General features: G+C 43.0%; 2 protein-coding genes across 2 annotated transcripts in view; one reads left to right on the forward strand and one right to left on the reverse strand.

Moving 5' to 3' along the window:
• The window catches only part of LOC106915971 (tetratricopeptide repeat protein 28), a 234,346-nt gene that overhangs the window by 155,412 nt on the left and 54,511 nt on the right, over positions 1 to 24,423 (reverse strand). The gene's annotated exons all lie outside the window — the stretch shown is intronic.
• Positions 19,788 to 21,665, forward strand: LOC148157717 (uncharacterized). Its single transcript, XM_088008429.1, has 4 exons — positions 19,788 to 20,903; positions 21,009 to 21,155; positions 21,399 to 21,498; positions 21,535 to 21,665. Exons 1-4 carry the CDS (start codon positions 19,794 to 19,796, stop codon positions 21,663 to 21,665), a joined length of 1,488 nt encoding a protein of 495 aa, XP_087864555.1. The 5' UTR covers positions 19,788 to 19,793.

A 24,423-nucleotide genomic window follows, 5' to 3' on the forward strand; every position in this document is an offset into this window, starting at 1 on the left:
GGAGAACCTTGGATGCTGAAGACACGCATAAAAAAAAAAAACATGCAGTTTTTTTTTTCTCCCGTTTCTTTCTGCTGAGAGCTGCTGTCACACTCAGTTTACAGTGCAATATTTTACCGTACACTGCCATCAGATGCAAAACGTTGCCAGGGATTTTTATTAGACATTGTTTGGCTGGAGAGAGCAAAGCTCTGACACGCTTAAAAAGAAACTTTTTTTTTTTTTTTGCGGGCTGAACAGAATTGAAAACAGAGCACAAGGTTGATCTGGAAAGAGCCTGTTGGCCAAGATCGATACCACAGTTACAGAGTGAAAATAGTTTTCATTAGTTTTTACGTCAAGTGGTCGGGACCTCAGTTACTGGAAATAAATAGCTGCGTTGCATACAGCGCCCTGAAAAGGTATTCATAACCCATCACTTTGACACATTGCAACCACAAACTTAAATGTATTTTCTTTGAATATTTTCAAGGGCAATGAAAATAAAGTGATGCAAAGCCATAAAGTGAACTAAAGAGTGAGAAAGGGTTTTAAATTTTTATTTTTGCAAGTAATAATATACACTCAACCCTCAAGATCACTTTTTAAAGGCACGCATAACGTATTAAATCAAACCTTACGCTAGTATCCCTAAATCAAATTAAGTGCACCTCAAGCTTTCGGAACCCGATTCATAAATTGTCAGAGAGAATTTATGAATCACTGACATAAATTGGTAGAAGGCACCTTCACAATGGTTCTGCGAAGGCCTTGTTGGAGAACATGGTGAACAAAGCATCATGGAGACCAAGGAACGCACAGGTCTGGGAGAAAGTTGTGAAGAACTTTAACCTGGCAAAAAATAAAAATGTAGTCTATTTCATAAAGCACTGTTCAACGTATCATTTGGACAAGGACAGAGTATGACACAGCTGTACACCGTCCAATACATGGTCATCCAGCTGAGCTTACAGAGAACATGAATAAAGGTGCGTGGGAATTCTGGAAAAGCTGCGAAGATCCACAGTGAGGATCTGCTTAGAGAACAACTATTCAGCTCCAACTCTGCAAATCTGGTATCTATGAAAAGGCGGGAACAGGAAACCTATTGTTTAAAGAAAAGTCATAGGCAGCATTCCACCATGAGTCAGGTGGGCTGGAGCAGGGCCACGTTATAAACATGCAAGAGAAAGTACCAAGTTCATGGAGTACAGATGTAGAAACATGCGGTAGAATTGTTGCAAAACGCTACGTCTGGTTCAAAACTAGCACCGGCTCCACATATCCCTAAGCTTGATCATATCTGCATCATGATGCGAGCTGACGTTTACAGACGCTCTCTACCTGATCTGATGGCGCTTGAGATATTCTGTGAAGAAGATTGGGAAAAATCTTCAATCTCTAGATGCGCAAAACTGGTCGACGTGTAAACCAAAATACCCGCAGTCTCAATTGCACTGCTAGATGTTTTTTTAATTTTTTTTTCAAAGCAAAACATCTACACAGATTGCATATTTATTTTTCTGAAAAAACAAAAACGAAAACATGCATGGGTTAAGTTTGTATTAGTATATCACAATAAAAAAAAAATCATTTAAAAAATATTTACAGTGATAATATGACAAAAGGTGGGAAAGTTCAGGATATTTTCAGGAAACAGAACGTTTCTATTCATAAGAGCTTATACTCTATATTAAAGTGAATTAGGGAAATGGTCGATACAGAAGCTTCAACAATGGGCTTGTGATTTAAATTGGTTTAGGTAATGGACTCTATGGAGCTGTGGGCTGGTCAATAAGCTTGACTATCTCAGGGGTCAGCGTGGTCCCACAGTGCACACTGGGGTCAGGCGGATGACAAAAAATGAGTGGGAGGAGGGGGCAGGATGCCATATGGCCTTATGGACAAACTCCTGCTGTGCACAGAGTGTCCACTTGGTGATCCACATGGATGAACAGGAACAAATGTTTGACAACACCTATGCACACACAGCTGACACGGTGCTTAAAGCGCACAGAGGGAGGGGAGGGGCGGGGTTAATGTTACAGTAGCTTCACAGCTTTTTTATTCTCTTAAAATGCTATTTTATCTAAAAGTTAATGTAAAAAACAAAAAAAAAGGGCTCTCACGACATGCAAAGCATCTCACTACAATTTTCTTTTAACCACACACTGCTAACGTCTAAAATAGGTTTACACAAGAAGTTGCTTCGTAGAAGGCGTTTAGAGGGCCAATCACGGGCCACTTCAGCGCCGCCGTTAAGCAACAGCCTCTCTTCGTAGCGAAGCCTGTCATCTGGCATCTCCATACAGCAGCGGGCTCCCTGTGCGTGCCTCTGCTTTCCCAATCACAGCCGCACAGGAAATCAGACTCCAGCCTTCAGAGGGAAACAAAAAACGGCCTCTTTCATTTCCCACAAGTTGGAGCCGTTCGAGAGTTTGTGCTTCCTTTTCTTGTTCGTGCCAATCACGCCCTCAAAAATGTCTCCTCCGAAGGTTCTGATCGGAGCCTGATGAGTGAGCCGCTCTTTGAAGGCGGCTTTGCTGTGCGCCGAGCAGCTGCAATATTACAAAAGCCGGAGCCGTGTAAGGCCCGTCGCCACGTAATGCTTCTTCCACCTGCAGAGCATGTCCTTGTTTGGGAGCTTGCATAAATCCAGTACAGCACAGTTGACCAAAAGGATAAACGTCAAGGAAAACTGTGTGCGACGACAGAGGATGTTCGTGAGGGGGAAAATAAATAAATAAATAAATAAATACTCAACGCTTTTAAAAACCTGACTGAAGAGCAGCTCACTCTAGTTGCTCTCGTGAATGTTGGAGGCATAATTAATTACTACACAGGCCCTCGCTTTCGAAGTCATGACACTGGGGTGTCTTTGTGTGCTATCTGTCCTCTGTTAGAATAAACAATGGCCTTTTAATTACAAGCACTGGAGTTTCAAGGCAATAAATTTCACAGCAGAAACATCTACACCCGTGTCCTCACTTAAAATTGGATGGTTACGTTCACACAGTAAAACGCCGACATACGCTCCAAAGCATAGTTAAAGACTTGACGTCCTATGAAGATCTGAATGCCATTTTGTTTAGCAAAGATTAGGGGAATTACTTTCTGAAAGCAGCAGGATGGAGACCTAGCAAACCAGGACCCAACCAAGGGTAAACTCTTCACTCTGATCACTCTGGGCACTGACTATAGTGGGACAAAAATCTCTTTCAAAGAACAGAGTTCTGGCACCAGCATACCTGTATCACTCAACAACTGTGTCGCTGCAGTACTGTTGAGATTGTGTAAAATATTTGTGCATGTGCTCTGCAGTTACACGTTGGATCACCGTCCAAATGCCAGAGCTTTTCGGTTTTAGAGAAATGTTTTTTAAAAAATTAGCTATCTGCTATGAAAACAAATGGAATACCAGATTGCTATTTATTCATCCAGTGGGCCTCCACCTGTTTGCGGTTTGGTTTTTGTGGCTTTTTCTGTGGAGTGTAGCAAAAAATTTGACTATGTGTGAATTTGTTATTTTACAGCATGTCTAAAATGTTCGAACGGGATTGGTACTTGACATACTAACTGATGTTTGCAAAGCAGCCGATCCAGGAGCACCATTCATTTCCCTTGGCGCTGATTAACTTTACCCCAAAGAGCAGAGCTAAGGAAGACCATTGATGTTAGCTCCTGCTTTATTGCAAAGATTGTTTCCACTGTTTGTATTAATGCATATTATGGCATATCTGGTGTTTGAACTATTAAATTAGGTACATAGGCGTTTTTATAGGATGTCTGGGATACACTGTATTTCACATTTTTATGGGGTTGCATTAGGAAAGGTGTCCAGCGCAAAACTCCTGCCAAGTCTGTGTGCACGCGGCTGTGCAGTGCAGGTGGAGCCGCCAGCAGGACAACAATAACATGACTGTAAAACTTCATATTTGTTCTTTAACAGGTATGGCAAAAACAGTAAAAAAAAAAAAAAAAAACATCACGAAGGCCACGAGTAATAAATTAGTATGCTTTAAACACTAATAAACATTTTTGTCAGGCGAAACATTTATAACACGGGAATGTAATTTAGAATATTTGATAGATTACATCCATAAAAAGACATGGCAGCTGGATGAATCTGTTTTGAAGCGCTTAACAACACCGTAACAATAAAAGTGTTAAACAGCAATGACACCCACCACTCTGTTTCTGTACATCACTGAAAACAAATAACCCTCATCAGCATTCATTCATTCACCTCTTTTAACAAAGCTGTTTTGGTGGATGATGTTGTGTCAGAATTTAGCCTGCTGTGGAATATGCGAGATGGACGACTCTTTGTGTGTGTGTGTGTGTGTGTGTGTGTGGGGGTGTGTGTGTGTGTGTGTGTGTGTGTGTGTGTGTGTGTGTGTGTGCATGTATGTTTGTGTCTTAGCGGGAGCTTGGTGTTGATTAAGTGTCTGGAGCCTGAGGGGGGATAATGAGAGCTTCTAATTAATGAGCCTGTGCATATCTCAGAGTCACAGAGTCCTATCTGCAGAGAACAAACACGCACACACACAAACCTCAGCGCACCGCTGGGATCGTTCCCTGCCCTCCACATTATTTTCTCCTGGGAAACCCAGCTGGGAGTGTGTCACTCTGGCTGCTGTCCCTGATGAGTGCCCTCTAATAGGGATGGATGGGGGTTACGGGGCCACACTATGAGAAGGTCACATGCGCGGGCCACCCAACGTGCCCCGAGCAAAGGTTGATGTTAGAGGCTCGGAAAAACTATTCAAAACGGTATTTGTTTTCTGGGTTTTGTCCACGGGGAGCAGAATAATTCATCTTAAGAGTCGACTAATGTCGGGGCAGAGTGAAGGCAAAACACCCACTCAGGCTGAACTGAGCCGTTCACAGGAGAGTCCTGCCCGTTAAACAAACATATCCAAACTGTGGGATGAATTTGGACTGAATGACAGAAGCTGTTTGTGTAAAGAATATATGCTTTTAACACCTTCACAGCGCTCTCTGTTTGGCCCCCCATTGATCAGCAGAGTGCATGCTCAGCAATATGAGCAGCAACCTCTCATTTCATGTCGCATCACATTCAAGATCACAAACTGGGAAGAAATCACATTACAGCAGGGACACAGATCGAGCAAAGCTAAACATTTGCTCACCAGAGCACAAAACCTGGCAGTGGTCCTTGTGCTCAAGCCCAAAATATATATATATATATATTTTTTTTTTTTTTGTAAATGCAATTCGCAGCTTCCCCCAAGTGGGAATTTGCCATTCTCTCAATCTCACTAAAAGAGAAATGTCCCCAAAAAATGTTTCCAAATAAATACAGAAAGAGGAAAATGGAAAGGTCCCTCAACGAAAAAAAAAAAAATAATAATAATAAAAAAAGGAAAAACAGCATAATTCCTTCCAGTAAAATGAAAAACAGTGTGTGTTTACGTTAGTGTGACAAAGCCCTGCGGTAACTGCAGTAATTATGAGTTTCGCCTGTTGGGAACCAAGTAGGAAGTTGTGTGACGTTACGGAGCGAAAGGGCTGGATGGGTCATTGGAACGTGCACCGCAGTGGCTGTCTTAAAGCAGCCCTTATTACTGTAACCATGACAACAAAGTTGTCTTCATCCTCCCTCCTGACTGCCAACTGTGCGGCTTCCATATAGAGAGTATCAGATAAAACACGAAGAAATACAAGCAGCACCGGGATGTTTATGCAGTTCTAACCATATGAGAGATTCTGTTTTTGAAACGGTGAAGTCGCAGGACTCGGCGCACAGCTAGGCCCATAAACACGCTACCATGTGTTTCACCAAACATCTACATCTGACACAGAAAAAGTCTGAGCAAGAAGCTTCGGAACAAGCGAAGAGCAGGAGAAGAAGAGGAAGGAAAGGTCAGAAAGAAAGTTGTTGGGTCATGTTAAAATCCAAAAAGATCCCAGAAACAGGAACCATTTGAGCCTGAAAGGCCTGAAGGAGGTAAAAGTCTGGCTTCTGAGCTACAAAATAACAGAGGCTAGTTTAACAACAAGCATTAAACAAAGGTAAAATGACGGTGCGACAGGCTCGACCTTAAGCTTTGTTTAAAATCTGACATTTACAGCCTAAACAAGTCACAGTGACTTTTTATCTAATTTAACTTCGGAGGATAATATTACATTGACCTCACACACAAACCACAGTGGGATTGCAAACCCAATTTTGAAAACCAATGCTCTGCAAAAAAAAACCTGTTTAGACATCAGCTGTTTCAGGTTTGGCACTTAATGTGCAGCAGACAGATGTTATTTTCAGTTCTGTTAGCTTCATCGTCTTTCTTAGGAAATATGTTATTTGTTCTTGTCCAGAACAAGTAATGTAATCACTGTAATAGTGAGAGTAACATGTATAATTGATTCTGACAGCTCAGGCTGGGAGCAATATGAGTTTAATTTCAATTCAATATATCATTTTTTTTTTTAAATGGAGAGGTAATCCCAATGACTTTCATATTTGACTTTCCTGTAGTCAACACAAATCTAAGACTAGCTGTATTCAGATCTTACCCTTTGGTACAAACAAACATGTTTCCACTTACAAGTTATTAATCCAAATTACTCAAGATGAAAAAAAAAAAATCAACGAATGCCACCTGAAGTTGAAACTGAGAGTCGTAAAGTCAGATTTCTCATGGCTAATGATTTCAAAATCCAATATGGATGATACACAGCAAATAAGAAAGCGGTTACAGGAAAAAAAATGTTTTAATTTTCCTCAGTGTGTGTGTTAATACAGAGTTTTAGTGAACATTGTGCATCTGTGTTGCAGAGAGAGCTGAAGATTAAGGTGATGGATAATTGTCAAAGATAAATAATCAAAATACCAGTGGAAACATGCAGAAAGCTGCTCAGCAAGGATAAGAAAGATTTAATTATTGTAATGTGGGCAAAAAAAAAGATTTCCATTGGTTATTGAGCAGGGCATAAATAATTTCCAATAAACCATTATCTAATGAAAACTAGTCTTTAAAAATAAAAAATAAAAAAGATGCTCCTTTTGCATTATTTGTTTTATTTCCTGACAGAAACAAACTTCTTGTTTGATCAATAATAAATTGTAATTTACTTCTGCTACAGGTATCTTCATGGGCCTAACTCCCTTAAGAGATGTTTACCACCATGTATACAAACAGATCGGTGAATCAGCCACGGTCACTACATGCTATATGACCAGCAGCCATACTGGGAACTGAATATTCAATCTTCAGAATAAAGAGAAGCGACAGTAAAACGTCTTGTGTTATTATAAGTAGAAAATACAAAAAAGGTAGTAGTACTATGTAATGCTTGGGTTAAAAAAATGACAAGAGAAACAACATGATGAACAGTTGTGAATAGGTCACTGGCTCTGGAGAGTTTCTCTCTCCACACTATCTGGACTATCTAAACAGCCCACTTCATCTCCCATTTTGATATTATGTATCAAAGGAAAGGATCCGAATATAAGAAACATCTCTGAAAGTCCTTTTTCTCGCAGTTTAATCAGCAACTCTTCACACCACCGTGAGTGATTAAGACAGATGATTAAAATCCCCTCATTCTCTTAAGTCCTCTCCCCCCCTAATTTTCGCCTCTTTCCTTTTCTTCTCCCAATCACACTAATGAAGAAAGGCCTGTTTATCCCCTTGAGGCGCTTTACAGTAGATTTGTGTTACGACATTAGGCAAAGCGAGGGACCTCTGCTTCAGAGTTGTGTTTAATAATTCAGCGGTTTTGGACACGGATGAAACGGGCTCCAGCATGCTGTTTCAATCAGAGAGGCAGCTACATAGGCGCTGGGGTTTGACGTCTGCGGCAGGATCAATAATGATAGCGTTGCCACATACTCCGACGCATGAGGCACAGATCCTGTGTGGTCCTTCCGAGCTCTATACGCTAAACACAAAGATGGAAACAGGACAATGAATTCGCATGTGTTTGTGTCTATCTGATTTCACAAATGCACACACACACAAACACACACACACGCACGCACACACACTGCGGTCTGACCCACCCATCTCCAGTCCCTCATTTAGAAAAAGCCCCAAAACCAAACGTACTCCTCTCTTTTTTCAATTACCTTTCTTCCCACCGTCATCACCACACCAAGTCTATCTAACATTCTCCCACAGTCTCTGTTTGCTTTCCCTCTCGTATCAAACGTCTCCATGTGTTACACCCCCTCACATATGCACACGCACACTCGAGTCGCACGCCACAATCTGGTAATCATAACAAGCACATTAAAGCATTAAAAGGACAATTTATGACAGATTATCTCCCGAACAGACAACAATTAACAGCAAATAACTGCAAATATTTATCTTCCTTTAAAGGTCTTCTGTAAGCTTCTCTTTTCCGTTCGGTGCAGTAATTAAAGGAAGGAAAAAAAAAATACTGATTACGAAAAGAAAAAATAAGCAAAGCTTAACTAAAACCAGACTGCAGCAGAGGCTGCCTGAATTTGCTTCAGTAATTTTTTTTTTCTCATCAGTTACCACACTATAATACTTTAATACTCGAGGCTTATTATGTCAATGACAGCTTTTCCTACCCATACTAATCTAATCCTTAGAGAGCACATCAACTAAGAATTTACAACTCTTGAAGTGGCATGAAAGAAGTGATGCACAAAAGGATTTGCTAATAACTCAGTCCCTGTGCGGGCTAACAAACAGAATGCTAAAGGAAGCAACGGGAGAACGGTTGGACTTTTCACAAAGCAAATCAGGCACCTGTACGTTTCTGGTGGATGTTGTGAGGGGGATTAGGTCAGTCCACCCCTTAAATCACTCTGACTTCAGATCAAAGGGGTTAAAACAGGATTAGGATTAATGTGCCTTTGGTGGAACAGGTGATAATCCCTTAAATTAGCAATGTCGCACAGGCAGACCTTTCTTTCATCTCGGCGCCTGACGTATGGGGCAGAAATGCGGGGAGCTGCGCTGCAGGAGAGCAGCGTCGTTTGTTGCCCCGCCAGGATTAATTGGTCTCCCTCAACATGACCACTCAGATAACGGCCGCCGCTGTAACTTGTCAGCAAGATGAGCTCATTTGAATGCAGGCGGTGATTGGAGAGCGGCCGAGTCAAGCAGCACTAGGGTTACCTTACAGGATGATACAATGAACCGCAAAAGTATTAACGCCCCTTTGACTCGTTTCTTCATATTAAAACCGCAAACCTTACGGTATTGTATGGACTATTTCATGATAGAGCTAAACAGGGGCGTGCTTAGTTGTTATGTCTTTACCCATTTTTGGCTAAATATCCTAAACTCAGCTAGGTTAGATGGAAAATGTCTCTGAACACCAAAATCGTATGTGTTATCACAGATTCTGAGCTGTGTTTAAGTCTGGACTTTGACTGGGCCATTCTGACATGTACTCTAATCTGAACTACTTCGTTGCAGCTAAAACGTCTCATGTCCACTGAATCCCCTCATAGGTTTCCCGTCTTAACAACTCTGACCAGCTTCCTGCTGAGGGTCAGCAGTCCCAAAGCACGATCCCACCACCACCATGTATTACCTTGGGAACGGTGTAACAGGGATCATCGTGTTCATTTTCTACCAAACAGCGTTTTAAACTTTGGTCAAGAGCTACATTTTGGACTCAAACATGATTTTTCCACATGTTTGACGTTTCCCCTACACGACTTGTGCACTTTACATTGTCATATAGATTTGTAATGAAACGCTGATTTAAACTCCTCAAAAACCTTTTACCCACTTGCTCTGTCGTTTTCATAATGTGGTTTGTTCCTCTAATGGCCTCTGACAAAATTGTAAAGCATTTGCCACTGTATTTATGTGCACAGAATTACTTTTAACATCTGTATCTTATCCACTAACTATGTGACATCTGAAGTCAATTTGTCGCAATGGGGTTTTTTTTAGAGGTAACCAAGTAGAGGAGCGTTAATTCATTCCCAAGAACATTTTTCACTTTTTTTTTTTTTTTAAAGTTCAAATTGCCAGTTCTCCATTATGTGCTAATTTGTGACGGTCTATCACATAAAAGGTCAATAGAATACACTGGTGTTTGTAGATGTAACATGACAAATTGCTTAAGGGGTGAGAAGCTTTTACACGGTACGGCAGATGAATGGATCGCTGGGTGAACATCCACAAGTTACAGGGAGTTCTTTAAGGAATAAATGGCGCTCCTGCTACTGATGCGCATCACGCTGAAACTCAGCAGCTGATGTAGCAGAAGCAGGAAGATGTAGGGGGAGTGGTGGGGTGAGGTTTGACTCCACTCCAAGAATAGGAGCCACTCCAGTCATTTCCTATCAAACTCTTCACACATGCTGCCTCTCAACCCCACCAGCTCTTCTCCCCTGCTGTCAAACCTCCTTGTCATCGGTTTGACTTTTCTACTCGAATCATCTTCACCCGTTTCCAGGGAAGCCTCCTGTCAGACAAGACCCGCTAACAAAAGAACATCGGAAGCAATCATCATCGCCCGCGACTCGAAATTTATGCCAGAACCTTAACATTAAATCCAGGACCCTTCCTTCACCTGTCTGCCAGAGGATAATTAGCAGTTTTTGACCATGTTGAGGCGCAGCAGCGTTGGGGAAACTGCTCCCCGCAGGGCTCCTGTCTGCTACCAGTTTGGCCGGTGGGCTTTGCCCCGGTCCTGGACTAGACCCGGCCATCTGGCTGGCCCCGAGAACAGCCGGCCCCTCTCCCCTACCGGCCCGCTGCAGACAGGAAGATGACCCAAAGAAGGTCAGGCCACACCAGAACGGTCCGGAAGAGAGACAGCAGTGGACGCACAGAGGAGGGAGGAGAGGGGGGGGAAGCAAAACTAATGGACAAGAAAGAAAGCAACAAATGGACAGTAAGGTATAGGAAGGACACCTTTAAGCTGCCTCCATCATCATGACCCAATGACGGATGAGTCTGTTTGTTGTTCTCTTCACTCCGTGTGTGTGTGTGCGTGTGTGCGTGTGTGTGTGTGTGTGTGTGTGTGTGTGTGTGTGTGTGAGATAGCGGGGTGGCACAGAGTACTGTATGAAAGCATGTGTGCAAGCGTGAATACAATCCCGCATTTCTCAAACACATCATGACAGCTCGCAGCCGGAACGAAAGCTTCATTTATTCACAATTCAGCAGTAAATCGCAGCTCCGCAGCAGGGCTCCCAGTACAGATAACCATTTGGAAGGTCATTAGGAACGAAGCTGAAAAGCCACACAGCGGATGGAGGGTTCTTCTGAGGCTTAAATATGAACGGTGAAGTAATTACATTTACATTACTATAACGCTGCAGAGGATCTGATTGAGCTAAAGTCTCGAAATAAGATGGAAAATAAATAATTGCTAATCAAGCCACCTGCTGGGTTTTTCTATCTCAGCGTGGTGGCAACCTCTTCATCCACCGTCGCAGACGTTCTTCTGCAGCATGGCAGAGCACAGTGCGGGCGGAAATACTTAAATTTGTAGCAAGTATTAAATATTGTATAAAAGGGAGGCTTTTGTACAATATTCCCCCGGAAATGTTTTTTTTTTCTTTATAAGAGAAACGGCTCAAAAACAATTTTGCCTGACCGGAGCAACTTTTGCGACACGTTTGCTTTGCCTTATAACCTCAAACGCTCAAAAGGTTTTTTTTTTCTTGCCATTTTTCAATAAAATCAAACTTGATGCGTGCAAGAGCGACAGCTGCCCTATAAAAAGACAGAGTTGTGGCTCTCTGTAGCTTTTCCGGAGTTTCAAAAGGGCTTTTTGTTGCACCTGAACTAATGCTCCCCTTGCCTGGCCAGTTGATTCAGATGGACAGCCTTGCCTTGGGTGGATCACAGATTTTATACTCCTATAATTTTCAGATGACTTGAACATTGATCCATGAGATGTTAAAAGATGATAAAAGTAGGGATACCTGCTTCTGCTCCGTCTCTTTTGTTTCTCAATCTTCATGATACACTAATGTTCTCTAACAAAAGCCTTCAAACAGCTGGAACACACAGGGGTTAAATTACACACTGGCTTACTCTTTGTACTTCTGAAGGCAGCTGATTACAATGCATTTTATATGAGGGTGACAGAGTAAAGAGGTTGAGAAGGCAAACGCAAGCCACAGTTCATGCTGTTCTTTCACATCAAACCCAAGGCTTTGACTACTTTCCTAAGGCGCTGTGTTATAAACTCAAACAGACTCTGCAACCAGACTGTTGTGATTTTATCAGAAGGTTGTTGTTGTTGTCTTTTTCTCCCCCCCACATTCTGTCCTTCCCTGACACATTGGCCTTGACAGGTCAAACAGCTGAGAAAGAAGACTCTCACCTCATATTGTCTGAGTAAATGTAAATTTAAGCGAGATATCACAGTGCTGCGCCGAGCAGCAAACATCAGCAAATTTTGAGAGCGGGTTAGTGACTCTCTGACCCTCATTCTCGCCACACTCCCAGTCTCTCCATCTCTGTCTCACCCTCTCCTCTCCCCTCCTCGGGCTGGCCAGGACTTCTCTGTCCTTCATCCTCATTCTATTTCATGCCTCGTCCTTCTCTTGCACGGCCCTCATCCATCACCGCCCCCCATTTCCCACACCCTCCCTCTGGTATGAATTACATCTTGGCCAGAAACAGATAGAAGGCCTCGGTGCTGACACACTCCTCTGTGACTCAACAGTTTGTCTGAATTGGCTTAGCATTCATCACATCGCAACAGCTCTATCACCAGCTGACTAGAGCACGAGATAAAAAAAAAACCCTTCTTTTTGATCACTTCATGCAGCTTTCCTGCGACATATAACTCAAAGGAAAGTAATATAAGGATGCACATAGTGATTAAAAAGTGTCGTAGATCAATTGCTGCTCAGAATGTTGCTGAAAACACTCAAGGCTGTCTAATGGTTAGCAAGTTTCCCTCCCCCAAAAAACGAATTTGTCGGTGGATGTGTCAGCCTGTCACATCTAAAGACAAAAATGTACAGAGGGAACGGTCACACTCATTACCCTGCCACACTGATCTCCTCTCCAGGGGTCTGCGGCTGTTGAACGTCTCTGCTTTTTGTTGTGCAGAAATGATGTAACGGCTGAAGAAAAAGATGATTAGAGCGTTTACTGTCAGGCTGCTCTCAAAAGTGAAGCAGTCAAGCTGCTGATGATGAAAGTCAGAAGGGAGGGAATCCGAGATCCTTACTGATGCCTCAGTCCGTCTAAAACTGAGCCCGTCGGTTTAGGCCTGTTGCAATCAGATGATGTCCAAAGGACGGACACTGGAACCGGCATCCATATCTTTCCTTCACTGCTTTAGTTTGTTTGTGACTTTGAGGTGCACGAAGAAATCAGCTGGTGATCAAACCAAAAACCGAATGCACCAAACCTCAGCAGCAACAGGTTGAACTAAAAACACTCATAGATGCAGAGGTGGTTTGCGATCAGTAGGTTGTGAAGAAATTAAGATTTATATCAACCACGTCCATGATTGCTCTGAAAGAACGTGGCTTTATCTTCACTAGTTTTGGCTCAGAAGCACCGCAGCGTTCCACTCAAAAAAAAAAAGAAAAAAAAAAAGAGGACATTTCTATTCAACAAAATAAAGTTTCAGTCAATAACTCATGATGTTCATCAAGATGTTCTGACATTTTAAAAAGTGGGAAAGACTAAATTTGATTTTTAAATAAGACAATTATGGAACAACAAAGCCATTCACAAATGGTCAATGTATCATAACGCTGCCGACAAGTCTTAGATGAATGTAGAGAATTCATTGTACGATTTGTTCTTAAATGCACCACACAAGTGAATCCGGTGGGACTAAGGTATTCCTCTCGGTAGCAGTGTGTGGTCACATGTCTGCTGCTATTAAGACTTTTATGGTCAAATGCTTCAGGCATCTGGATTTAGACTTGAGCCGGTTTTTCTGCAGTACTGATCATGTTTACTTTCGGCTCGACTTCATTAAGGCGAGCTGAATAAGTGTTGAGATTAAGCTTTTGCTTGATGCGCATTTTTGCTCCGTTATTGCAGAAACATAACCAAAATTTTAACGCTTAATGTTTTCAGTTGGTAGACTTCAAGCGCAGTCTTGAGTCCTCATCCTCTCGTTTGCGTTGGTGTTGTTACTCGAAGTTCAGCACAAACGCTTTTCATGTGTTCCAAGTTTAAAACGCTGCATTTGTGTGGTACGTGTGCTTGACGAATGGAAAAAGAAAATTTGCGGTACAAATGTATGTCATTTCACATCCGTATTACACAAATGCAAATGGTGTTTCTGCAAATTTCTACAAAAAAAAAAAATAAACAACTGCCACATTCTTTCTGATCAAACTCAATATGTTGTGACACAGAGCAAGCTGACGCAGGAGCTTTGGCCACCTGACGCAGTTTGTCGTATGTCACTGAAAGACAAAGCAGGTCCACAATAGTGTGATGGAGGTCACCTTCCAGCCTATAGCGATGACTTATGGTGGATCACAGCAACATTAGTGTGAATCCGAAGCATATAATTGCAAATACAACACTCTGAATGGGCATCTGTCTATAGGGCACAGTGTGAATTTGTACTGAGCTGCACCAGCAGCTGAACCAGATTCCTCTGTTTGCTTGTTTGTTTGCTATGAGCCCCTCCATGCCGGGACTTCTGTTCTGCCATCAAAGCTGCACCATTGTGCTGCAGGGCTGTTGTTTATTTGGTTCTTCTTAACCAGCGCTCCAGCTTCTCACTTTAAAAAAAAAAAAAAACGTGTTAAACTTTCAATCATCGCATCTAATTTAGGTCACATGTGGAGTCCGCAGGTGCCAGGAAACATCAAGGCAGGGAAAACGATGATTTGGATCAACCGGAGGCCATGTGAACAACCAGCGTTTACCACACAGAAGGCCTCCCCCTTTAGAAACGTTTGATGTGGTTTGAGAAAAAGGCCCAGATATGACGCAATGCCGCAGAAAGCTGTGTTTGAGAATTGCCGTTTCCAAACTGTGACCCGACTGCAGCTTCCCACATCTCAGAGCTGCTGAAAGGAGCTGGGCGTCCCACAAAAAAAAAAAAAAAAAACTCCCCCTGTGGAGTACAGCAGATGTGCGAATCCTCCGCGTGGATCAATCATCCATTGTGTTTCATCACACCGACTACACACGGTGTGCGGTCCATTTGGAGATGAGCAAATTGACATAATGCACAAGAGCAAACAATCCCATCCTTCATAAACTAAATGAAAACTGTTCAAAACAAGACAATGATCAAAACACCCATACAAAGTAAAAAAAAAAACAAAAAAACAAACTTAGCTAAGTTTGTGGGTTTTCAGAATTAGCTGAATCCTGAATAAGCCTGATAGAAAAAGTGCATATTTAGGTCCGACAATACACAGGAAACTTCAGTTTATGATGAAGTCGTTGGCTTCTGTTGCGAGTTACGCTGCCAAGATAAAAGTGCCACCCTAACAATCGAGTGTAAATCACTGTCTGGGCTTCATAATCCACAGTGAAACACTGCCGGTCAGCTTTCTGCACTAAGCGTGGATTATGCGCTCATTATCACAGACACAAAACTTATTAACGCTCTGCGATAAAAATCAAATGCACCGTTTGGTGCCACAGCTTTAATTGAGAGGTGGGAATGTTCATTTTCACCTTCCACTCAGAAAGAGGGCTCCACAACAGGATAATCAGAAGTGGTGCTTGAGGCACGATTACTACAGTAAATGACATCTTAACAAAAAGAGGATTTAGGAATAAAGAGGGGGATTTTCTCATCAATGTTATTCTTTTTAAGGACTCGTGCATTTCTATTTAGTTGGCTTTATCGGAAATGCTGAAAACTAACCGGGCAAATTTGAGCAAAAATAGCCGCAAGGTAACAAAGCCAGGACTTCTCAGCGTTTACTGTGTGGCAGATACCGATGTGAAAAAGAAAAGGTGCCTTTCTCTTCGCAAATCTGGCAGGGGAATTACGGCTGCAAAGAGCTGCCAATACGAACTTCACTGGCTTCATCGGTTCACACCAACGAGCTGCTAGTGAAGCGTAAGGGTTCTGTTTCTGAGCACGAAACCTGGATCACGCAGTGGAAAACGTCTAGACTGCACAGACACAGAAAGGTTAGAGCAAAGGGACTGCTGAGCTACTTAGAGAGAGAGAAAAAAAACCCTAAATCTTATAAAGGTGCGTTGCATCTCAATAAAGTAGAACATCAATAAAAAAATGTATTCAAGTGATTTGGATTAAAAAACTGAAAGCCATATATTAAATGGACTGATTGCAATTCCATGTTTATCTGAATGATTATGGCTTGCAGTAAATGAAAACATCGAAATTTGTCTCTCGGACAATTTGAACTTTAAAAATAAAATCAAGAATCGCCCCGACGTAAGGAATGAAACTCTTGAAACTCTGACTGCAGCAGCAGTCCACACCTTGTAAATCTCCCTTAAAATCTTGAATGGGCTTCGTTTTACAGGGCTGCAGTTCTTCACCTCCGGTGTGCTTCCCTCCCTGCCGAGAGCGCCAAAAGCCTGTCATAACATTTCTGTATCCATCTCATTAGCTCCAAGCTATATCGCAGTCGACAGAAATAAAATTCCCTGTATCACTCTGTGTAATGAATATCAAAATTTTACAAGGCACACTTAATAAGATAAGTTTAATCATAATAACATAACTTAATACATTATTCTAATTTGTTTTGACGCACCTTTATGACCAAAAGCCCTGACTGCAAGACATTTACTGTTCTTATGATGTGATTGTGGCTGAAAGAAGTAAACAGTGGAGTAGATGTGTACCACGGTCACCTCAGAAGGAGCAGCAGAGGCAGAGGTGCTTCTTGCTATGCAGATCCACAAAGTACTCTAAAGAGGATAAATGGCTCTGTGGCGCTATCAGTCCATCCAGCTGGTGTTCAGGGCAGCTTTTATGCTCTCGAACAAGCTCTCCAGCTTCTCCACCAACCCAAATCTCCCTGACCTAAATCTGCTTCTTCGGAGCAGAGCGGAGAGGAGAGCTCGGCGGTGGACACACACGGCTCAATTAATTTCTGCTCAGCATGAAAACACGCAGAAATTATCTTGATGTTGCAGTTTTGTTTCGTGGCCAAGCAGCAAGGTTCGGGGTGCAGTTCTCCAAGCGGCCAGAGGGGGCTCGGTCCAAACGAGAGTTCTTCTATAGAAGGGTTTGAGGAATAATAAATGGTTTTATGTCACATGACAGAAAGACTACGCTTGGAACATATAATTCTTAGTCAAAAATTATTGTGGATCATTAGAACAGGAGGTCATTTAAAAAGGCAGGTCAAAGCTGAGCTCACATTTACCTCATGTTGTTGCTTTAATGGAACATGTCACATTTTAACTAAGTTAGAAAATTGTATTCTCTGGATCTACAAACTCATCTAAAAACATCTCAAGACATATGTTGTTTATTAAGCTTACTTTACTCAGCTATAAAGGCCTCATCTTGCAGTTTGCCTTTTGATTGTTTTCTATTTTAGATTTTAATTTGATCTTAACTTGGTTGTGTGTCTGAAGGAAATTGATCATGACTGAAAATCAATTTTCCTCGAGCCTGAGAAACTACAGTGACCTTTAAATCAGCCCAAAGTGTATGCCTGGCAATAGGTCACTACAGGTCCATGCCCAGCCCGAAATCTTTTGCAACAATCATTGGGAAAAATGGTTACTTCAGCAACGAGCAAGGTTTTAGCCACATCTCAGCACTGACACCAAATTTAGAAAGGTTTCAAATGACGATTTATTACATAGCCTCTAAATAATTCGGTAACCATATTAATCACATCCCACCTCTTACCAACATTTTGTACTTGCGTCACACAACACCAACACGTTTTGTTGCATTATGTTCATATATTGTCAAAATGATTTATGGACCAGAGCGCCAGATCAGATTAATGTAAAAAGAAAAACTGAAGTTATTGTTTTCATAGATCATATCAGAAACCCAAGTGTAGCAACAGATTCAGATCTACATTTATTGGTGACTAAATGCTTCACATCTAAAATACTTTCTTTCACGATATACCACATAACATTTTAAAACATTTTTTACATTCGATGGGTTATTTATAGAGATGTGCCGATCAGGTTTTTTCCTGCCGATACCGATCACCCATGAGGGCCGATCACCGATACCAATCACCGATACCGATCACATAATTATTTTTTTTTTTTTTTATCATAAACCCTACCGGTTACATTATATGGAAAAAGGAACCATGAATTCACCTTAATTTAGACAAAAACTTGTTTTTAATAACTTTTTCCAAGAAGAAAACTAAACAAAAGAGGCATTGTGCAAATTGTACGGCTATTGATAATACTATCTTTAACAGACTGATAACATATGAAGGCTCTGAAGAGGCTAAATAATACAAAGAGCCAAAATAAAACATCTCAACATTGCCAAGAAGTTCAAGTATAAAACTTAACATTCAAAGGCAAAAACAGGTTCCATTACAATAAACAATCCAGATTTACTGAATGAAAACTTCCTGATAGCATGGCGGCTAGCTGATTACTGCTAGCTCTGATTGGCTGTTTCTGACTGAGCGGAGTAATTATGCAGAACAGGGAGGAGGTGGATCATAAAATCCCACAACGATGGAAACAGAAGTCCTAATTGCTACTTTTCGAACATTCTGTAGTAGCTATTAGCTTCAGAACCGTGCTGCAATGCTAATGCTAGCTCATGCTCATTGTAATTGGGTACAAGTCACCAAGGGATCATGAGATAAACCTGCAAATATGAACAGTCGAGAACCTGAGCATTACCTTAGACCAGGATGGTGAAGGAGGTGAAAAAAGGCCTCTGGAGGGCGCTATAGAGTAAACAATAAATGTAAATGAGGAATTTTATTTCAAATATGCCTGATTTTTCTACATCAAACAGTTCCTATAAACCTGTCCTAACGAATCCAGTACTTACTGTTTCTACATTTTATTAGCTTTCCTTAAGATAGATGCAACAGTTGAAGTATAAGAATACACAAATTTCACAAATCTTGCAAAGTTCAGGAAAGTGTTGCATTTATATTTGTTATCACCCTACCTAACTATGATGCTCCAAAATAAATAAAGTTCAACCATTTTAAGTTTTTTTTTAACTTCAGTTGAAAAGCTGGAGTCAGATTTAATGAGAAGATGGGTGAAGCTAAGTACAGATGTGTCCCTGATGTCCCTGGATACCACTGGGATAAAAGAAATGCATCTAGTTTGGTCAAAAGGTGTGGAAAATGTGTATTATTTTTGGTTTAACGAGCTCTAGTGACCTCTGTGTTGGTCAGAGAGACTCAAAACCTGGTTTAAATGAAAGCCAAGAGTGTCCCCTTTAAGAAGATGCCACATACCATATTATAGACCTTTGACAAATGCCCATACCATGAGCCTAAACCAGACATACACCAGTCTCAAGAAGCAGAATTTTTCCAAAGGGGTTAGTACTTCATGAGCTGATAACTATGACTCAGCTACCATTTTGGAAGGGCTATCATACCAAAATATTAACTAGATATATGTATCTTTTCAAAAAATATCGATAGACTTTGCCACCCTGAAATGGACAAAAATGTCAAATTTTGGCCTCTGGCCCATAGACTAACATTCAGCCATAAAGTTTGTTTTTATTCAAACTTCAGCAGTTTTCTAGTTGTTCTGCTGAGGTTGTGACATCATTTTGTGACATCACACAAATTGATGTCACAAAGAGTATTGAGAGCAAGTAGAAGGATTGTCTCCCAAGAAGAGATTCAATGCGAAACCTTTTCAAGATACAAAGGCAAATTCTAACAGACAAAAAAATATAACATCGAGCAGCTTTTGGATCTGGCTAGACAAAGAATAACAATGAGTCAGAGCAGTCTGGGGTCATCTTCTGATTCCCAGAAGGAGGCACCACAACAAACGTTGTATAAACATACACAGAAGCTCGAAGACATCTTGAAAGAAGTCAGTAGGATGTCAGTTGAGAGAGCGACTCTGATCAAAGCAAATGCTATCCTGGAGCAGAAAACCACCGCCCTGGAGAAGGAAAAGACGTCCTTGGAGCAGATGAGCGCTGTCCTGGAGCAGAAATGCACTGTCCTGAGGCAGAAAAACACCACCATGGAGCAGAAAAACGCCACCCTGCAGCAGAAAAATACCACCCTGGAGCAGATAAACACCACCCTGCAGCAGAAATGCACCACCCTGGGACAGGAAAATACTGCCTTGGAGCAGAAAAACATCGACCTAGAGCAGGAGAATGCTTCCCTGAAGATGGAGAACGCCAGCCTGGAGCAAAAATGGATTACTGTGGAAAATAAAAACACCACCCTGGAGGAGGAGAACGCTACCCTGAAGCTGGAAAGCACTGCTCTGGAGCAGAAAAACACCGACCTAGAGCAGCTCAATGCTGCCTTTGAGCTGACAAACGCCACACTGGAGCAGGAGAAGACCGACCTGGAACAGAGAAGTACCGCCCTGGAAGAGAGAAACACTGCCTTAGAGCAGAGAAACACCACCTTGGAGCAAATAAAGACCGCCTTGGAGCTGACAAATGCTGCCCTGGAGCAGGATAATGCCGCTCTGGAGCGGGAGAACACCGCCCTGGAGCAGAAATGGATTACTGTGGAAAAGAAAAACACCACACTGAAGGAGAATGCCACCCTGAAGATGGTAAGGAATTCTCTGGAGCAGAGAAACACCACCCTAGAGCTGGAGAATGCTGCCTTTGAGCTGACAAACGCCACCCTGGAGCAGGAGAAGACCGACCTGGAACAGAAAAGTACCGCCCTGGAAGAGAGAAACACTGCCTTAGAGCAGAGAAACACCACCTTGGAGCAAATAAAGACTGCCTTGGAGCTGACAAATGCTGCCCTGGAGCAGGATAATGCCACTCTGGAGCGGGAGAACACCACCCTGGAGAAGAAATGGATTACTGTGGAAAAGAAAAACACCACCCTGGAGGAGGAGAATGCCACCCTGAAGCTGGTAAGCACTTCTCTGGAGCAGAAAAACACCGACCTAGAGCTGGAGAATGCTGCCTTTGAGCTGACAAACGCCACCCTGGACCAGGAGAAGACGGCCCTGGAACAGAGAAACACTGCCTTGGAAGAGAGAAACACCATCTTGGAGCAATTAAAGGCCGCCTTGGAGCTGACAAATGCTGCCCTGGAGCGGGAGAACGCCACCCTGGAGCAGAGAAGTACCGCCTTGGAGGAGAGAAGCATCACCTTGGAGCTGAGAAGCATCGCCCTGGAGCGGAACAACACCACCCTGGAGCGGAACAACACCACCCTGGGGCGGAACAACACCATCTTGGAGCGGATGCACACCCAACTGGCGGAGGAAAACAACTACCTCAGCCAGGCAAACAACATCTTGGAGGAGGAAAACAACTCCCTGAAGGTCATCCTGCAGCAGAGAAGCATCACCTTTGAGCAGGAAAAAACCGTCTTGGAGCGTATAAACACTGACCTGGAGCTTCAAGTGAAAAAGCTGAATCATAGGCTGAGGAACAGACAGGAGCAGCAGAACCAGCAGCCATCTGAAGAGGAAACCCATGAAGACAGCCAGTCAGTTTCAGACCAGCCAGACTCGGTTTCAGACCAGCCAGAGTCGGTTTCAGACCAGCCAGAGGAGCAGCCATCTGTTTTCAGACGTGCGGTCAGAGGCTTCTCCAATACACTGGTGAAAATGTACAAAACTGACAATCTCAGGTACTGGATTGAACTATGATACTTCTAAATAAAGAAGTGTCATGAGGCCTCCACACTTTATGCTTGATTGTCGGTGGCAGAAAAGCTTTGAGGACAGCAGGACTGCGGTGTCAGGGGAGCTTCACACTTGGGGGCTGATCTCCAGAGATTTGTTGTGAGTCCTGTCGGTTTCCCGACTGACTTCCAGGGCTTCGTGGTGAGTCCTGTCGGTTTCCCGACTGACTTCCAGAGCTTCGTGGTGAGTCCTGTCGGTTTCCCGACTGACTTCCAGGGCTTCGTGGTGAGTCCTGTCGGTTTCCCGACTGACTTCCAGAGCTTCGTGGTGAGTCCTGTCGGTTTCCCGACTGACTTCCAGGGCTTCGTGGTGAGTCCTGTCGGTTTCCCGACTGACTTCCAGAGCTTCGTTGTGAGTCCTGTCGGTTTCCCGACTGACTTCCAGGGCTTCGTGGTGAGTCCTGTCGGTTTCCCGACTGACTTCCAGGGCTTCGTGGTGAGTCCTGTCGGTTTCCCGACTGACTTCCAGGGCTTCGTGGTGAGTCCTGTCGGTTTCCCGACTGACTTCCAGGGCTTCGTGGTGAGTCCTGTCGGTTTCCCGACTGACTTCCAGGGCTTCGTGGTGAGTCCTGTCGGTTTCCCGACTGACTTCCAGGGCTTCGTGGTGAGTCCTGTCGGTTTCCCGACTGACTTCCAGGGCTTCGTGGTGAGTCCTGTCGGTTTCCCGACTGACTTCCAGGGCTTCGTGGTGAGTCCTGTCGGTTTCCCGACTGACTTCCAGGGCTTCGTGGTGAGTCCTGTCGGTTTCCCGACTGACTTCCAGGGCTTCGTGGTGAGTCCTGTCGGTTTCCCGACTGACTTCCAGGGCTTCGTGGTGAGTCCTGTCGGTTTCCCGACTGACTTCCAGGGCTTCGTGGTGAGTCCTGTCGGTTTCCCGACTGACTTCCAGGGCTTCGTGGTGAGTCCTGTCGGTTTCCCGACTGACTTCCAGGGCTTCGTGGTGAGTCTTGTTGGTCTCCCAGGGTTTTGTTGCGTGTCCTGTCGGCCTCCGGAATCTTGTCTTGGGTCCCATTGGACTTCCGGTTCCTGCTCTGCCGCCGGCAGGTATTTGCTCGACTGCCAGTGTCGCAGGTCCCATCGGCCTCCCAGCCAGGCTCAGGAGGTCGGCTGGGAGGTCGACAGGACCTGCTACAAGGTTCAGAAGCTCGGTCAGGATGGGACACATCTCCAGCATCCCCAAGGTTCCCGCTCTGCCGCCAACGTCCACCATGATACTTGCTCCGCTTCCAGCACCCTTCAAGGCTGCTGTTCGCCAGCATCCTCCTCAGATTCTTTTGGTGTTCCTTAGTTGTTTCCATTTAATTCCGTTTCTGTGGAAAACCACATCTGTTCTTCATTGGTAATTCTAATTATGTTTATTTCTTGTTTCTAGTTATTTTCCTTTATTTTAGTTTAATTAGGTTCCTTTAGTCTCCTTACTCCTTTGTGTTTGTATATTGGTTGTTTCCCCTTGTGTAATCTACCCCCCTTTCCTTTGCCACTTTCTCTATCCCTTCACAGTCGGCTTCCACTCCCTCCACTCACACCTGCTCATCAGCCCAGGTCCTGCACAGTGGTGCACTTGGTAGCCCTGTTGCCTTGCAGCAAGAAGGTCCTGGCTTCAATTCCCAGCCCCAGGTCTTTCTGCATGGAGTTTACATGTTCTCCCAATGCATGCATAGGTTCTCTCCGGGTACTCCGGCTTCCTCCCAAAGTCCAAAAGCATGACTGTTGGGTTAATTGATTTCTGTAAACCCATTCTTAGGTATGGATGTGTGCATGCATGGTTGTTTTGTCCTGTCTGTCTCTGTGTTGCTGGCGACGTGTCCAGGGTGTACCCCGCCTCCTGCTAGAGATAGGCACCAGCACCTCTCCTGACCCCACTAGGGACAGTGGTGTAAGAAAATGGATTGATTGATCATCCCAGGTCTTTTGTCAAGTTCACAACCTCTCCAGTATTTAAGCACCTCATTGTTAGTCGTTAGTTGCTGGTTCATCTCGTCACTTTTCTCATTTCTCCCTGGTTTCCTTGTGATCTTTCCGTGTCTCCAGTTTGCCTTTGTTTTTCATTTTATTTGTTCCCTGGATTTTTTTTCTCCATTTTTGTAAGTTTGATTATTCGTTTTTTCATGTCTCTCACCTGGTGCACTTGGGTCCATTTATAATACAGCAGTAATACAGCAGGGTTTCCCCCAGAAAACTTGCTAAGGTGGTCGGGGCGCTGAGGTGGTCCACCGTGTTTTTGTATTAAACATGCTAAGTAGACAGGAAAAATAAAAATATTACTCGGTAATTATATGTTACAGGAAAACAGCGTCAGTGAAATGCTATTTAAATCCACAATATAGTCTTAAAAACAACTCATCAAAAAATACAATTAAAATGAATATAAATTATTTGCACTTCTGTTTAATCCAAAATAAGTCAGTGGCTCCAGAAGGCCCCTAGGGGCCCCATAAATGCTGATATTTTAACACTGACCACAGATATTTAAATGTAGTATTTGTTTATTGAGATTATCAATGCCACTAAATTTGATTTAATGTTTTCAGCACACATAAATTAAACTATTTAAATTGTTTAACATTTAAATGTAAGATTTTAAGGAGCTGGCAAGTTTACTTTGTAAAAGTTGGAGTCTGGAATCTGGAGACAAAGTGGCTCTTTGGCTTACTTATTATATCAAATGATGAAATATTGCTCTGTTTTGTTTTTCGTTTTATTCTTTTTCAAGTGTTGCCATG

This window comes from Poecilia mexicana, unplaced genomic scaffold, assembly GCF_051168715.1.
Source record: "Poecilia mexicana isolate PSO_F unplaced genomic scaffold, ASM5116871v1 scaffold_9, whole genome shotgun sequence".
Lineage (NCBI taxonomy): Eukaryota > Metazoa > Chordata > Actinopteri > Cyprinodontiformes > Poeciliidae > Poecilia > Poecilia mexicana.